We start from the raw sequence: 17,167 nt of genomic DNA on the forward strand, positions 1-17,167 counted from the left end.
GGTGCAGAAAATTCCTTCGAAATATAAAAAATTGGTAATTTATATATAGGTTCTTAACACATGAAAATTTTACATTTATTGGCCTCAAGTTTCAAATATTCAAGATATTGCCTAACCTTTTCAAACATTGCTCAAATGACCGCCCAGGGGCCAGGGATAAGTAATTTCAGAGAGAAAACAACTTAGGCAGATCTGAGCAATTTTTTGAAAGGTAGGCATCGATCTTAAATATTTGAAACCTGAGGCCTCTGAATGAAAATTTGCCATATGTTAAGCATCTGTTTGTAAATTACGTTAAATTCTAACCAAACATGTAAAAATTGGAAACAAAATATGGAATTGCACGCATCCAATATAGGGTATGTTTTGTTGGTAGAATAGGATGCTTGTTCCATAGAATGAGAAGTTTGATTTGTGAATGATGTGAAATTCTGAATCTGTGTTCCACACAAGATGGAGAAAATGCCAGTAAAAAATGACTGAAGTTCAATTTTTTTATTTTCTTATTTTTTTTTCACGTGGATGAGGCAATTCACAACAAAATTCTCTATTTCATGAAAATAGTTTTCAGTTCCACAAATCAAACAGGGTCCTTACTGACCAGATAATTCTAGAACAAAAAATCAGAAGGATGGTATCACTCACATGCAATAAGATTTCATTATTTAAGTGGTTGCGAGCTTGCAGGTGTGAAATCTTTCGAGGATCAATCAATCAAGATAGATGGGAAGAATACAATGTTTCATCAGTAATTGATGAAAATGTTTTTACATATAATCTTTTGCATAATTAGAAATATGAACTGTGACGACATGAACATCACGGTGCTAATCCAGTAATTTTATAGATTTGGCCTGTCTGTGATCATCCATTTAGACAGTTGTAGTGGAATCCTTGACCTATAATTCCTCAGCCACATTCAATGGTGCCAACCTTATTTTCATGTAGTCACCAAATAAACTGGATCATGTTTAAAGGCAGCAACTGCAATTTATCGGTTGGTAATGGTATAGTACTGTTTTTCAACTAATTGGCTCTGCAGCAAACTGCTGTTAATGGATCGGATAAAGGGTTTGGTGCTGGATTGACCAGTTCACGGTTAATCAGGTTTGGTACCAGTTGTGAAGATCCAAATAAAATTCAGGTTGATTTTTTGTCAATCTGATTAATACCCAGATGAGAATTGTATGTTTTGTGCTGTGCATCCAATCCAACATCTGAAGTAGAACGCATGCTTCAGTATAATGTGTTGATCACGTGGGGATGGTTGGGCTATCACACAGTCAACTTGGCATAAACTGATCCTGGCTATACATTGGAATTGGATATATTCAAGTGGACCAGATATCTGATCTGTTGAAATCTACGGGCTTAAACATCTAATTGAACCATTTATAATTCAAACTTTTTACTAGCTATAAAACTGTGCTCTTTACGCTTTGCCACAGAGGAAAAACTCCCCACTCAGGATAGACTGAAAAGGTTGGGGGCTTCCTTTGTATTTTTTGTAAATCAGCTGAGGAAACTCACACCCATGTATTCTTTCAATGTGATCCAGTCAGGCGGGTGTGGGAGCAGGTGGCAATCCTATTTCGAAAAAAGATAGTGGGTGATTCAGTCAGTGTTGCACTCCAAAAATGGAGTTCCGTGAGGCATGCGGACAAGAACATTGGCAGGAGCTGGACTTTAGCCTTTCAAGTCGTCATCTGAAAGGTGTGGCAACTCAGGAATGCCGCTACTTTTGAAGACCGATAATTGTCACAAGAGAAATAGGTTCGAGAATGAAGCAACTCCTCCAAAACTCAAACGCTGAAGTGGTGAGGAGATGGCGACAGCTGGATAGTTGGAATCCTCCGAACAGGGGTGAATAAAGGTAAATGTGCAGGGAATTTTTCATCAGGGATGGTCTTTTGGATACACTGTTCAGGACCACAGGGGACATTTCCTAGAAGCAGGATGCTTCCAAATGAGAGGAAGAATGGAGGAACAATAATGGCCAGGATGGGCAAGAATCCTATCTGACATCCCTCAAGTGCAAAACATTCAAATCAAATCAGGGTGACCGGAAGTGCTACTCGGAATTGGTTCCAACTTTCCACAACAGTTGGTACAACAAATGCAAAAATTTTGTAGCATACAGATAAATAAGTGTTTACAATTAGAATTTTTTGGAAAAGATGGAGTGTGTAAATCTTGAAGGACCACCCGCCCTGACTGGCACCCCTTCTGTTAGGGGTGTCACACTCAGCATGTAAATGAGCATTATTACACTGGTTGGGGTCGGGCCTAACCCCATCTTGCCTATAAAAAAACTATGCTGCTTTGATCTGCTGCGATAGTGGACATCATGGCACCTAAAGGATGCCCATTGGAGTTTTTTCTGACCTCTTTGAAAGATGTGAAATACCTACTAAGAAAGAAGAAAGGTACAGGAGAATATCATACTGTCACTAGATGATCATTGCGTTTAATTGGCACAAAATGACAGGAGAGTGTGTGTGTGTGTGTGTGTGTGTGTGTGTTGGGTTGGTTCAAGATCCAAGCCTCCAAGGCAGTTTAACCAAAATTTGTTCTTCTTTTGTCCATGCAACATCCACAAGGACTTCTTAAGAGGAACTTAATAATTAGGAAGCAACATCGGCAATAGGGAACAGATCATCAGATTTGAAAAAGGGTTTCCTGCAAATTGGTCCTTGCCTTATAGTCCATTTGCAAAATATTCCCTGCATTGTGCCATTTTGCAAATAGGTCATTAGCTTTCCATTAACTCTTGCAAATCAGTCCTTGATGTTAACAGCTGTTAGCTTTCGTAACTGTTAAAGGGCAGACAATTTGACGGTGCTACCCTTATAGGAGGACCAATTTGCAAAATGTGAATAAGGTTGGGACTAATTTACAAAGAGTTAATACACTAACCACTGTTTGATAAAGGCATTTTGGTGACTGTTTTCAGTAAGCTAACAGAAAGACCAATTTGTTGTAACAGCGGTGAGAAAGGGGAGGACTGATTTGCAAAATGGCACAAGGTAGGAACTATTTTGCAAATTGGTTAGAAGGTGTAGACCAATTTGCAAAAAGCCTTTAAAAAATTACAAATAAGACAAGTTTAAAAATAAAATAAGTCAACATCAAAATAAAATGGTACATGTAAAAATTTAAAAACTGTGGTCATATAGATATGTTGAATTAAATTGATAAAACAGATTGTCACATTTTATCAGAATTTTTACACTTTGTGAGTTTATCCTATAAATTCATGAGGAAAATTTAATTCCTCGTCTTTTTTGAGAGAAAAAAAATCATAAAATGGTGGTGCACTGCTGAAATGTGACCAAAATTCAATTCCTGGTCACATTTCAGCAGCGCACCACCATTTTATGATTAGTACTTTTACATTAATAGACGTGCTACAATATATCCTATAAATTAATGAGGAAAATTTAATACCTCATCTTTTTTTAGAGAAAAAAAATCATAAAATGGTGGTGCACTGCTGAAATGGGACCAAAATTCAATTCCTGGTCACATTTCAGCAGCAAACCACCATTTTATGATTAGAATTTTTACATTAATAGACGTGCTACAATATGATCTATTTAATTATCAATATGTTCTTTGATCGCCGACAATATGATCTTGTTGGTGATGCATGTTGACTTAATGAAATCTTTTACCTCTAAATTTATAATACTCTCTCTCTCTCAAACGATTAATTATGGAAATGGTAGGCTTGTAAACAACGTTTTCTGCAAGTACTCCCTTTTCTTTCTGTAACAATTCCATTAGATAAACAATATGCGTTTACATAATTACAGGTAGGGGTCTGCCTAACCCCAGCTTCCTATGTCCAAAAAAAAAAAAAACACGCTTCTTTGTGCGTTCTCTTCAAGAACAATATTTTGCATACTGTGTAAGCTTTAGAACTAAAAACTGCAAGTTGATCAATGCCTCGTTTTATCGTTTAGTCAAGATTTCCCACGTACAGGCCTTGGACATGCCTCGTCAGTAAGAACAGCACTGCTTATAAGATGTTTTAAACAAAAACTTAAATAAACAATTAGAAACAGTTTAACCCCTCCGAACCCTGGCTAGAACAGTGTTTTGGAAAGAATTTGACTCTCTCTGGACAGTTACTACGCCCGTTTCAGCAATTTTTCTGAGAATTTAAATGTACTGTAAAAACCAATAAGCAGGAACTGAAGGATACTGTGATTATTTGCAAAACAAAGTCATACATCTTGGAACACAAGCCTCTAGATCAATCTGGACATGCGATACTTACTGAAGCATAGAGATTGATGATCTCAAGCACTGATACTGAAGCATGGAATACATATTTTACACATGCTAACTTTACACTGGAATGGGGGCTGTAGGAGGAAACCATATCCATTGCTGGAGACAAGAACAATTCACGACTTCGAGTACATGGTGTGGTAATTCAATTGTGCTACGAAATGAATGCCTTTGCAAGATCTGCAAAGCTACAAACTAGGCCAGTTCTTGGACATGTAATCTTGCCATCATTTTTCTTGGCCATTTCTTCAAGAGCCTGTCATGCAATTCAAAAAAGAACATGAGATTGTGTTATGGAAAAAATTTCCATTATGGAGTGACTGATGCCCCCACTTTCACACAAAAGCAGGATAGGTTGGGAATTTGCAATGTGGAGCATAATGCAGCTTCCTTGTTTTCTTGCTTTTCTGGTTAAGTGGGTGCATCCAAAGATTTCCTTAGCTTCATTAACCAAGCTCTATTTTGATGACAGACCTTGGTGCTGTAGACATAACCGTTGGGTAAAACAAGAGGTGGATTGTCAGCATCCATTAGCTCTTTGGAGATGTGGCACACAAGCTTAGAGTGATGCTGTTTGGAGAACGGCAACGGCAATGCCAGCTTACGGAAGGTCTCCTGAGATAGTGGGTCTTCCTTGGTGCAATCTTCTTCATAACAAAACCTTCATGGAGTCAAGGAATGCAAAGCATGCAGAAAAGAGAGTATAGACTCTTTCAGAACGACATAACACGAACTAATATTTGCAATGGTTAGATAATGATATACATGTATATGATTGGGCGTATCAAGGGACAGCCAATCATCGGACAAACTGTCGGACACACTGGGCACGTCCGTTTTTTTTTTTTTTTGCAATTTTGTGACTTTTAGCTGCGGCCGAGAACCACCGCTAAAAGTCGTAAATGAGTTAAACATGCACCTGGCGGGCGCGTGTCAACTAACAGTAAACACACACCCGGCAAGCGCATGTCAAAAAGCTGTTATTATACAAGTTGAAGGATTAAATGTGGATACGGTGTCTTAAGAGATGAGAGGCCAGCCTGCAGGTAAATATTTAATAATGGCATGAGAGTCATGCCATATAACTTGTAAAATTCTTGCTTGAACTGCTCAACTAAATAGTCCCACTGCTTCGGGTCAAATAGAACCTGCACAATATGGGGTTACATCATATTAAAATGACAATCTTTCAGTAGCCAGCAACACTTTTATCAAGCAGAAACAATGTTTCTGCTGAAAAGGATCACTGAAGATTGAAAAGCCATCACCAATAAAAGGACAAAGGGGAAAAGCTAGCACCCTAATGCAAGAGAAAGCTGTGCAAAGTTGACATTGGCCAAATGCAAAGTTAGCAATAACACAAAAAACTGATCTAACAGTTGGCAATAAACATAAGAAGACCTTAGGTCATAATTTTCTGTTATGGACATGGGCTGTGATAGGGATATTCTCGTTTACTCCCTTGTTGTGTCCCCTAATATATTGTCATTAATGGAAAATTATAACATAGCATGTCCCCATGTGCTTTTTCCATGTGATATAGCCCACAGGAAACCATCTAGATTTTTTTTTTGATATTTACCGAGGGGAAACCCCAGTTCAGGTGGTGGAGCCCCTGGGAGATTGAAGCACTGTTGTATGATCCAACCCCAAGCCGTCAAAACCCCTTGGCCACCTCATTGCCCACCAGGGAGCCTGTGGCTTTGGCCTTAGGGCAAGGGACACACACATTGGATGTTAAGCTCATGACATCCTTCAACTTGAATGCCTTAACCCGACCCACCTAGCCCGGTGTGCAGAGCCATGGTGAAAGCAAACGTAAAACACTGATTACAAACACTAACATATCACTGCAGCATCCAAGAATGAAAATGGCCTAATATCAGATACAAACTAATCAAATTTCATCCATTAGTGTCATATAATAATACCGACTAAGATCAATTTCCAACTGCTCAACAAAAAATTAAGAGATCAAGTGAAAACTAAGAGAAGTTTATCGAGAAAGTTACATATCACATGATGGAGCCAAGTATTGTCATCTCCCTAAACACTGTCATCAAGATGGTGCAAGACATCACAGTCGTTGTGGGAAATGACCCAAACTGGCATCAATGCTATTAGCAGGATTGGTCACAAAAAGGCCACACCGTGACCACAATAACAGTTTGGGTCTTATCCACGGGACAAACATTGAATCAAAAGAGAACAGAATAAAATGTTTTTACCTTGTATGTTGCACATTCAGTAGTACTCTTAAAAGCCAAAGTAGCCATGACACGCTGCAATTCTTTCATGTGAGTAGCTCCCCAAGGAGAGAGGTACTTCCTCGAATACATGACTGCACGCATGCTTTTTTCATCTCGCACAAGTTCTATGAACTCTTGAAGCCTCAGCTGAAACTCAAATTTACTCTGCAATCCAGACAAAATTAAACATTAAACTGGCTTACAAAGAAAAACATGAAAGAAAGTAGAAAATGGGCTGTAAAAACCAGAGCTGTCAACACCTTATTTCATGCGATACAACAACAACAACAACTACGCCTTCATCCCAAAACAATTGGGGTCGGCGATATGAACCAAAAAAGAAAATCATTCTGGGTCTTCCACAATCATTTCATGCATATCATACTAAAATTTGATATATCCAAAACATGGTATGTGTTTCTGTCCATTATTAAATGACAGCAAAAAATTATTACTCCTTTCAACTGGCAAACATTTGGGCTAAAAGATCACAATCATGGAGGTATCAGGCTGGAAAAAAAAAAGTCAAAAAACATATACACTGCATGTGTGCGTGTGTGTGTGTGAGAGTGAATCTCAAAATAATAGAGCTGGACAACTAGGAAAGAGGTTATCTATGACCCATGATAATTAAGGAACCCAGCACTGCAGAAGAGCAGTTCCGAAGGAGAAAACCAAAATGGGACTGAAAACAGATAAATCGAGTCCTTTGATGGATTATCTGGTGCTGTGGTGCATAGTTACTGGAAGTGGCTCCCTAAGGGGGGAAGAGTGCTTCTGAAGCAGGAAAAGCTTCACCCGGGGGAAAACTCGCTTCCCATTTGTGGGAAGCACGCTTCCCACTCGCTTCTCAGATCGCTTCCCTCTCGCATCCCTTTTGTTTCCCACTTGTTTTTCGTCACTTCCCCCTCATTTCTCCTTTAATTTTTTTTGTTTTTCATATTATTATTATTTTTTGCTTTCCCCTCTCTTCCCAATCGCGTTTCTTTTTTTGCTTCTCACATGCTTCCACAATTGCTTCCAAAACGAAACCTATTTCAAGCTTCATGCTACTTTTTATTTCCCGCTTCCACTTCACGTATTTCTTCTCGATCCATTTCACTTACTGATAACTATGATCTGGTGCATATGAGAGTAGAACTACACGAACAATGGTGGTGCATAACATACGAGAGTAGAACTACATGAACAATAGTGGTCCTACAACCACATCAAAGACATTGGCAAAACCAATAACACATGCTAGGATAGAGTTCATAAGCACTGACAAGTCCCATTCACAGTGTATTCTTCACATTATTTCATTATGATGAAGCACAGGATAATTTATTTAGATAAAAATTTCCCCAGTATGAATCAAAAGTGAGCACCAAAAAGACAGAAGGCAAACAAAAGTTTCCTTTATCTTCTATAAGCAGAAAGAAGAAATGCATGTGAAATATACCTTAGATTTCTTCAACTTAGATTTATTCTCCGCACACCAAGCTAAAGCAGGACCAACTTCCTTATTTTGAAGTGCATCGATGACTTTCTTTGCCTCCAAGAAGATGTCTATGTCCACAAGATCCTATTGTAGACAAGTTATGATAAATATGCTCTCAAACATGCTGAATTCATCAAAACTATAAGGACTACAATCAAAATACAAATAAGCACCACAAAAATGTCATTTTCTTGGAAACAATTGAGATAACATTACATGAAGCATAATATCTGGTACCAACAGAATACAATCAAAATCAGCAAGATATAGAACCTTGGTTATCCCTCAGCAAAACAGGTTTATCCTTCTACTATATATTTTACCTAATCTGTTAGATTTTACCACTTATCAGATAAGATTTTTTTAGTCTTCAGATATCATTAAAGGTTTCCCTTCGAGGATAAAAAGAACAAAGAGAAAGTTCGCAGACAATGTTCATGAGAAAGTATGAAAATAGAACCTTGGCTATTTGGAGTAGATATATAAAAGTAGAAGCTTTTTCGAATGTATCCTTTGATCATCATTTGTTAAACCAGTGATAGTTTGTAACTGAGGCTCCATCTAGGCTCCTTTTGGGAGCCTATCGTCAGAAAGTGTTAGACAGGATTTGCTGAATCTGCAATCTTTTCTTCTGTTAGGAATGGGGGTGAACAGGGAGATGGGAATGCATTGGGCAACACCGAATCCCAAAGATTGTTTGCCTAATACCATTCCATCTCCTGTTTTCAACTACCACCGCAAAAAGGTAGTCTTTGGCAAAGCCATTTTTCAATGCCCGTCAATGCCCTTTCACATTTGTCTGGTGACTACCAGCAGCTTGCTCATGTTAAGTAAGCATTTGAAAACAAAAGCACATTGAGAAAGTAAACTATTTATGAAAGGAGGTGTGATCAATGGGAGGAATCAAGGGAAGATTGTGGAAGAGAAGATAACCGATTGCACGGTTATGGCATGCAGGAAAATCCTTTCCAGTTAAGGCCCTGTTTGGAAACTAGCCATCGGAGGTAGCTGGAGTAGGAAGTGGGGGAATACCCAGCGGCAAAGTTGTTTGGGAGGGATGCAATTGTAGGAAATGATGGAACTGGGGTGGTATTTGACACCTCCAGTTCCACATTTCACTTTCCACCTAGATGAGGTGGTAGTTACCAAATACTACACCAGTTCCCACACCAGTGACTGCTCCGATGACCGACCCAATGCTCTTCCAGTATTAATTTCAGTTTTTCAGCTGCATTTCGAACAGCTGCACAAGTGGAAGTGGTAAATCCCTCGCTGAACCATTCCACTTATCCCAAACAACCATGCGGATTTGCTAAAACCACAAAATGAGGATTTTGTAACTGCATCCTTAACTGACACCGACTGGCAGTTTTCAAACATCACCTAATTGGCTGAACATGCTTTTGTACATATAATATGAATGCCCTTGCCTATCCCTCTTAATAAATACTCCGATCCTGAAGGCAAACACAATAGGACCGAAATCCTGTGATGTTATCTCATGCTAATGTATGCAGAGTGTAGACATACTTTAAGCACTCTAATTTCTTCAAACAGCACCGGAGGCACAAACCGGCCAGTTAAGGCCAGGAATGCATCTCCGGTAGAAGGGACGAGACAACCAGTGCACACCATGGTTGGCATTCTCGGGACTCGGTCTCGGATCGGCAATGCTTGACTTGGTGACTCGGGTGAGTCAACTCGGTGAATCGGATGAGTCATGGTTTTTTTATTAATTTACTAAAAATAAATACCAAACATATATTTTAAACATATACAAACTTTGTTTCAAGAATATATTCATTAGAAATATAGATTTCTCATATGTATGTTTTCAGCTATAAATGTACCTAAATATAAATTTTGAATTATATAAATAAATAATATATATATATGACTAATACATGCAATTTCAAACTTTTGAATAGTCACTTGTAGAAAAAGTAGGAATGAATAAAGAACTTATTTTCATAGGTAATAAACATGATAATGAAAAGGAGTATAGTATCATAAGTTGAGGCTTGTGATTGGCAAATTGGGCACTGAGTCGTTAAATAAATAATTAAATAAAGCATGATTAATTGGGGTGTAGTTGGTGGCCTGTAAACTTGTACATAAGCAATAGAATTAATGAAACTTAATTATAAAGTATAAACTTACCTAAAAATGTAAACAAAATGCAGCAATAGTAATTAAGAAAGACATTTATTGGGTGTAACAAATGGTGCCTAGACTTCTTAAAAAGAAATGACTTAATTAATGTTAATAAAAAAGGAAATCTATTTAAAAAATAAGAACTGCATGCAATCAAATAAGTCATTAAAGAACCTTTAATTGGGTGTAAAGGACGGTGCCCACATTTATTAAAAGTAATAAATTTAATGAAACTCATTATTAACAAAAAAAAGCATAGGAGAATCGAATGACTCGGTCCAGTTTCATATAAAACTTGGCTGACTCGGGCCGAGTTTGGTCCTAACCGAGTTATATTGGTTTTTTTAACTTGGTTGGAACCCGATACGAGACAACTTGGCCGAGTCACGAGTTGACTCACCAAATTTTCCAACCATGGTGCACACCCAAAGGCAGACCAGTCGGCCCAACTCAAAATCCAACAACGAGCTTTTTAATTACAACAACTTAAGTATACGCTATTGGAGATGAAATCACCACGGCTGTTGGCATTAGAATTTCCCTCCAATGGATCCTCATTAAGGGGTTTAAATTGTACTCATTCCAATTACTAGACTCGAAGAACCCGATACCGTTATGTATCGTCACTACCTCTCCATGTCAAGATTGGGTAATTTGCGTGTCTGTTGCCTTCCTTGGATGTGGTAGCCGTTTCTCAAGCTCCCTCTCTGGAATTGAACCCTAATTCTCCCTCACCCATCACTACCATGGTAGGCCACTATCCTACCATCGAAAGTTTATAGAGCCATGGAACAAAGGTGTGGGGCAAGGGGAAGATGCAGGCCATTGTAGGTGAGGCGTTGGTGATGCAGTCAGCTTACTGAGAGGCTGTGGGCTGCTATTTAGCGGACAGGCTGAAGGAGAGTTGAACCAAGGTGGAGATGTGTCACTGAGATTTTAGGAGTTGCACAATCAAGTTGTTTGGAGATTTGAAGATGAGTTTAACTTGCAAATCAAACTAAATGCAAAAGATAGCCCTTGTTTTCTCAATTACCACCTATGTCACAAGGACTCAGCATAGAGGCTGCCGCACCCCTAGGGTTATTTTTGTCCCAAATTTAAAAAAAGAAAGGAGCTCGAGCGTACCTCAAGCCCCCCCAAGGGGTACCTCGAAAAGATGCTTCACACCAGAAATTTAAAAATATTTAAAGTTTTGTCCCAGCATCAGTCGTGTATTTTACAAAGCTTTGATACATTGTGCATTAAATGCTCTGAGCCATGTACATTCTTTTACTGTTTTTACAAAGCTTTGTCATAAAAAGATGAGTCATCCAAGCATCAACGGCGTATTTTACAAAGCTTTGAAAAGTTTTGCATTAAATGCTCTAAGCCACATACATTCTTTTATTGGTTTTATAAAGCTTTGTCATAAAAAGTTGAGTCATGTACATTCTTTTATACTTTTTGCAGAGCTTTGTCATAAACGCATTAATAAAATAGTGTAAACTGCATTGGAATGGATTTCTGTATTAAATGGGAAGATGTTTGCTCTAATTTCAAGCAATTTTTTTATCGTTGAATGGTTGAATCCACTGGTAACCCGATTAGGCCACATACCCTATTAACTAATCGGATCCTGATTCGGTATGAATTTTCTGCATCTGAATTCGAACCCAAATCTGAATCTCATTGGGAGCTTGTTTTATGGATAAGTTATATATATATATATTAAAATATTAAAAATTTATAGATATTAAAAAATATATATATACCCTCCAGCACCCCCGCACCCAAGTTTTTTTAAAGTGCCGCACCCGCACCTATGTGACATAGATTACCATATTAAGTTTCACTACAAAGGAATTGCTTTTAGTTTTTTTCTTCATTTGGATCATATTAATAGTTTGGTCAGGGCAATGATCATATTATTATTGTAACTAGTAATTAGTAAAAAATGGTATGAGTTCCATAGACAATGTGATAATGCTTATTTCATTAAGGTTTATAATTCACAAGAATCCATGGCAATACATACATACATGAATTGTATATATATATATATATATATATATATATATATATATATATATATATATATATATATATATATGCTGCAATCGATTATACCTACAATTGACTTAGTAAAACACTTTTTTTTTTGTTTTTTGGTAAATCTAACATCATGGATGTGATATACAAGTCTTGTTTTTTAGAAGTTGACTTTTGGATCGCTGGAATCCAATGTGGACCGGTTTCTCTAGTTATGCAAAAATTGACAATAGTAAATGCACCAAAATTTCTCCATTCAAAAAAGCATGTTTTTCCATTGGAAATGGAAAAAGGACCAAAGGGTCAATTTCAACTAAACCAACCATACTTAATACATCTATGAGGTTAGATTGAGTCCAAACAACTTGCATCATGAGATCCCAACTACCTTTCTGTTTTTATCTTATTTTTTATTTTTTGTATATTTGTTTGAATTTTTTAATTCCTGGATTTTTATGAGAAAAATCACTTTTGAAAAAATCTCCAAGAAAAACCCTAGGCAAGAAATTGACGTGACTATGACACACACATATACGAACCAGCTTTTGGATAGTCAGATTACAACATATGACAGTTCTTTTAGGGCTTGAAAAATCAGCAGCTTTTCAAGTAAACGGTATCCTATTTAAAAGTTTAAAACAAACAAAACAAAAACAAATACATTAATCCAAATACTACCCAAGAAACCAAAAACATGCATCTGACAATCTCACATAACAGTAAATGTAGATATTACTTGCAATTATTAATGAAAACTCATTCTGAAAAAAGAAAGCTTGCCTGTAGATTGGCTTTTTCCGCTAGTTGTGCAGCAGTATTGTAATATGACATACGCAGCATGTAGTCCACGAGGATTCTTTTAAGTCTTGTGTTATTCCATTCATACTGATTTTCAAGTTCTAAGCTATCTAAGTAATCTAATCGGACTCGACATCTTTGAGCTTGCAACTGCTCCGTTTTGTTGCTCTCTTCCAACTGCTTGACGTGGAAAAGAAACAAAATGAATATAACTGGCAACTAGTAAATGAATGAGTACTCAATCCAGAAATACAACGGGAAAAATAAGAAATTTCTTTCTTTCTTCTGATACAGGTTCTAAATGAGACAATTTCAAATTAATTCTTCACAATATAGATCCCGACCTTGTGATTGTAGCCCACATGAAAAAAAGAAAAAAGGAGATCACTAGTGTTTTATTGTTCTTGAACTTAAGGCCCTAAAATGTCTATTGCACTTATTATGAAATAGGTAAAAAACTTCATTTGTAACTTCAAAGATAATGGAAGAATCTCACAAAAAGATGCCAAGTGTGGTATTCAAACATAATGCAAATGCATCATATAGAACCATAGAAGAAGCTCAGAAATCTAATCCTCTGACAAAATCAAAGATCACAGAGCAATCATGAATAGAGTCACCAGCACACTATTGTGCATGCACTTTTTTTAAGAACAGTCAAGAAAATCAACAGAGTATTAAAGAACCACTAAAATGAGTACGTTCTTATGAATGCAATTTACATATAGAGAAATTGCTCAACGCTATATTCCATAGATACTATATCAAGATTCCAAAGAAGATCAAATGATAGAAAACTATGATTGAAGCAATCAATATCTAAAGAGACATACTAAATTACAAGCATGTAAGTTCTCGAGTTATGAGAATAAATTTCTGTCAAAATGGAAGCATCCATAAGAAAGTTCATTAATATGAATATTACAAGATTTTTAATAATCCATGAGAGTGCAGTTGAAAGACGGTATTGGAAATTTATATCCCCTAAAATCATGTCAAAATGACCTTTTCAATAGGAGTTCCAGCAGATACCTCTTAAGATGATAATCTGCAACTCCCATTTCTTGGAACTTGAATATATGTGTGATGCACAGTAGCGAAAATTGCAAATGTGTTTAAACATTTACCACAATACATTAAACATGGGTCTTGTTATTGCCGATTATTAGGATTTGCCACGGAATTAATATTCCAAGGTAGGCCACTTTCTCCCCTGATTAATCTTGATTGGCCAAGAAAGCAGGTTGACGAGGATGAGGAGAGATACTACATCTGAATGCCTTGAGCAGTGATGTTCTTTCACAAAAAACAGAGTACCTGCATTTAGATTGGCTTTTTTGTGTTTTCTTCTAGAATTCTAAGAATGAACAAGGCTCTAAGAATTTCAGCAACGATAAACCAATCACAAAGCAGGGTTCAACCGAATGATCATCCACCTTCTGGAAACTAAACCAATGATGGGCATTACTCCAGATAATGTATCCTGCAGAATCAGCTATTCCATGACTTCTGATTTAAGAGCTAGACTGCAAAAACAGCGTTCTATCCCTCAGAAAAGCGTGGAGATGACTCCAATAACTGTTGCCACACTGAATCATTAATCCACCAGATTTCTTCTTAAGAAATGTACTAATTCCATAACTGTACGTCCTCAAATGTTCAAGTAATTTCACCAATTAGGGACAATTCATTGCAATCACGGCTATAAGCACAAAGTGTTTGTTATCTCAATTTCACAAGCATTCGTACGCAAAAATCAGAGCATACTCAAAACAAAAACCAGATAATTAATAGAATACAAGACAGACTATAACAACTAAGCACACAATAGGCACTCCAATTCCACAGAATTCATCAGGAACAAGGAATTACAGAGCACCCGAGTGAATTCAACGATCAAGCAATCAAAATGAGGATAAATTCGCTTCCAAACAAGAAATCCACCAATTTTCCAGTCAAATAATATAAAAAAGAATCGATGGTCCCACAAAAAACAACAAGAAGAAGGCCTCTAGAGAAAAGGAAAAAGGAGGAAGAAGGCCTCTAGAGAAAACGAAAAAGGAGGAGGGAAGTGCAGAAACCTTCCTCTTGAGGCCCTGCAACCGGGAGACGAGGGACGTGAGGTGCCGCACGGCCTCCTCCTTCGACATCTCCCCAGCTGACGCCTCGTCGAAGACTGCACCCACCTCCTTCTCGACGACGCGGTGGTTGGCCCGCATCGTCTTCTTGAGGTGCTCGAAGGGGACGCGGACGAACTGGTGCTCGAGCTTCAGCGACTCCGCAATCTGGTTCGCCTTCGCCGACGTCGTGGGCGGAGGGGCAGAGGCCGCCGGCGAGGGATCGCGGACGCCGTTTCCGTTGGAAAGCGAGTCCATTTCCATGTCCGAGGGGGAAACCGACGCCACCGCCCCAGGGAACCACCCGCCCAACATCAAAGAAAACCCTAACTAACACGCCAAAACTAGGATTTCTTGCCGATGGATGATGTGGGGAGAGGGATTCTGATTCAAGCAAGGGATCCAAGGTGTTCAGATTTGCAGAAGGAGAAGAAGAAGAAGAGAATGATGATGACAGAAATAACGGAGTCAGGAAAATTACCCATGGAAGCCTGAAAAGGTTCGGGTCTTGTTCTGGGCCCAGTATATCCAAATCCACACTTGGTTGAGTTGGACCCGATTCAAAACGAACCGGATCAATTCTGACGTTCGGGTATGATATCGTATCGGGACTTGAATCGTATTGAAAACGATTCAGGTGACGGACGATTCGGATTCGACGCTGAATCGAACTGGATCGGCTAACTTTCACCCAGAAAGAATGACAAGTGTCACAAAATTATTAGAATAATATTTAAAATATTTTTAACTATTTTTTTAGAAAATAAGCCAAATCAGCCTGGTACCGTATTGATTTCTAGCCGATACAATACGAATCAACAGATTCGCACCGTTACAGACGACATTGGGCTGACCTTTTGATATGACATGGATCCAGCTTAATAAGTCTCGGGCTGAGCCTGAACCAAATGAGAGTCGGGTCGAGCTTTTGGCGGGCCTGAATGAGGTCGGGCCAGGGAAGGCCGGACCGATGTCCACCCCTGCTTTTAGTATTGAAGGTTAGAGAGACGGTACCGTATTCATGCTGCTGGTGATAGGTGTGGGTTTGGTCATGGGATTAATGCGTGATCATTCAAAATTAACATCTCCATTTTAGCATAATTCAAAATGCTCCTGTATTTTTAAAATTTTAAAAGATGTACCTAAACTTGATTACGTTAATTTAAAAAAAACTCGTGTAGGGTTTTGGTTTTTGACATTAAATTTATGAAAAACATCTATAATATAACACTAAAAAATGTATGAATCACTTTTTCTCTATGCTCCTTTGAAATTGGAATTCTCGTTAGATAAATTGAACAAATTTGCTGTGACATGAGGACAATGACGGTATAAAAATCAATTCATTTTAAGGATAACTAAGAAACAATAAAACAAAAAATCCCCAACCTGAAGAGAATATATATATATATATATATATATATATATATATATATATATATATATATATATATATATATATATATATATATATATATATATATATATATATATATATATGTGAAGAGAGAAATGAGTCCGTGGGAAATGAAACTTGCTAACTCTTTGGGTGTTTTTTTCGCAGTTCCGACCCCATTGTATTGGGCATGGTCGATTTACAAGGAATCCATACCTGGATCATGTGTTTTTGATGAAAAAAATAATGATATTTGGAGCATAAAAAATTTACAAAAATTTTGGACCGTTGATTTTTCTAATTTTATAAAAACCCACCATGTGTGGGAATCAAACACTTCAAGACCTGATCCCTATAAAATCAAGTACATAGTTCACATCTGTAAGGTCAGAATTTAAAAATAAAACAAAAAAACCTGAAAAACTCATTTAGCATGGACCTGTTACTATATATATATATATATATATATATATATATATATATATATATATATATATATATATTGTGGTTGGGGATTTTTTGTTTTATTGTTTCTTTGGTATGGACCCAAGTTTGGGGTGAATTGGTTTCCAATCAAAAGTTGACATAGACAAGCAGAACTTTTTGCTAGGTCTAGTTTGTTAATTACATCCTAATCCCTATCATT

General features: G+C 37.5%; 1 protein-coding gene across 1 annotated transcript; it reads right to left on the reverse strand.

Moving 5' to 3' along the window:
- Positions 1-4,188: 4,188 nt before the first annotated feature.
- Positions 4,189-15,556, reverse strand: LOC149834623 (protein MAEA homolog). Its single transcript, XM_090011501.1, has 7 exons — positions 15,090-15,556; positions 12,991-13,185; positions 7,990-8,112; positions 6,525-6,710; positions 5,311-5,444; positions 4,771-4,957; positions 4,189-4,552 (listed from the first exon to the last, which is right to left on the reverse strand). Exons 1-7 carry the CDS (start codon positions 15,438-15,440, stop codon positions 4,451-4,453), a joined length of 1,278 nt encoding a protein of 425 aa, XP_089867627.1. The 5' UTR covers positions 15,441-15,556; the 3' UTR covers positions 4,189-4,450.
- Positions 15,557-17,167: the final 1,611 nt, after the last annotated feature.

The sequence above is a fragment of the Nuphar pumila genome, chromosome 6 (genome assembly GCF_984573655.1).
Source record: "Nuphar pumila chromosome 6, dmNupPumi1.hap1.1, whole genome shotgun sequence".
In the NCBI taxonomy this organism is placed as follows: Eukaryota; Viridiplantae; Streptophyta; class Magnoliopsida; order Nymphaeales; family Nymphaeaceae; genus Nuphar; species Nuphar pumila.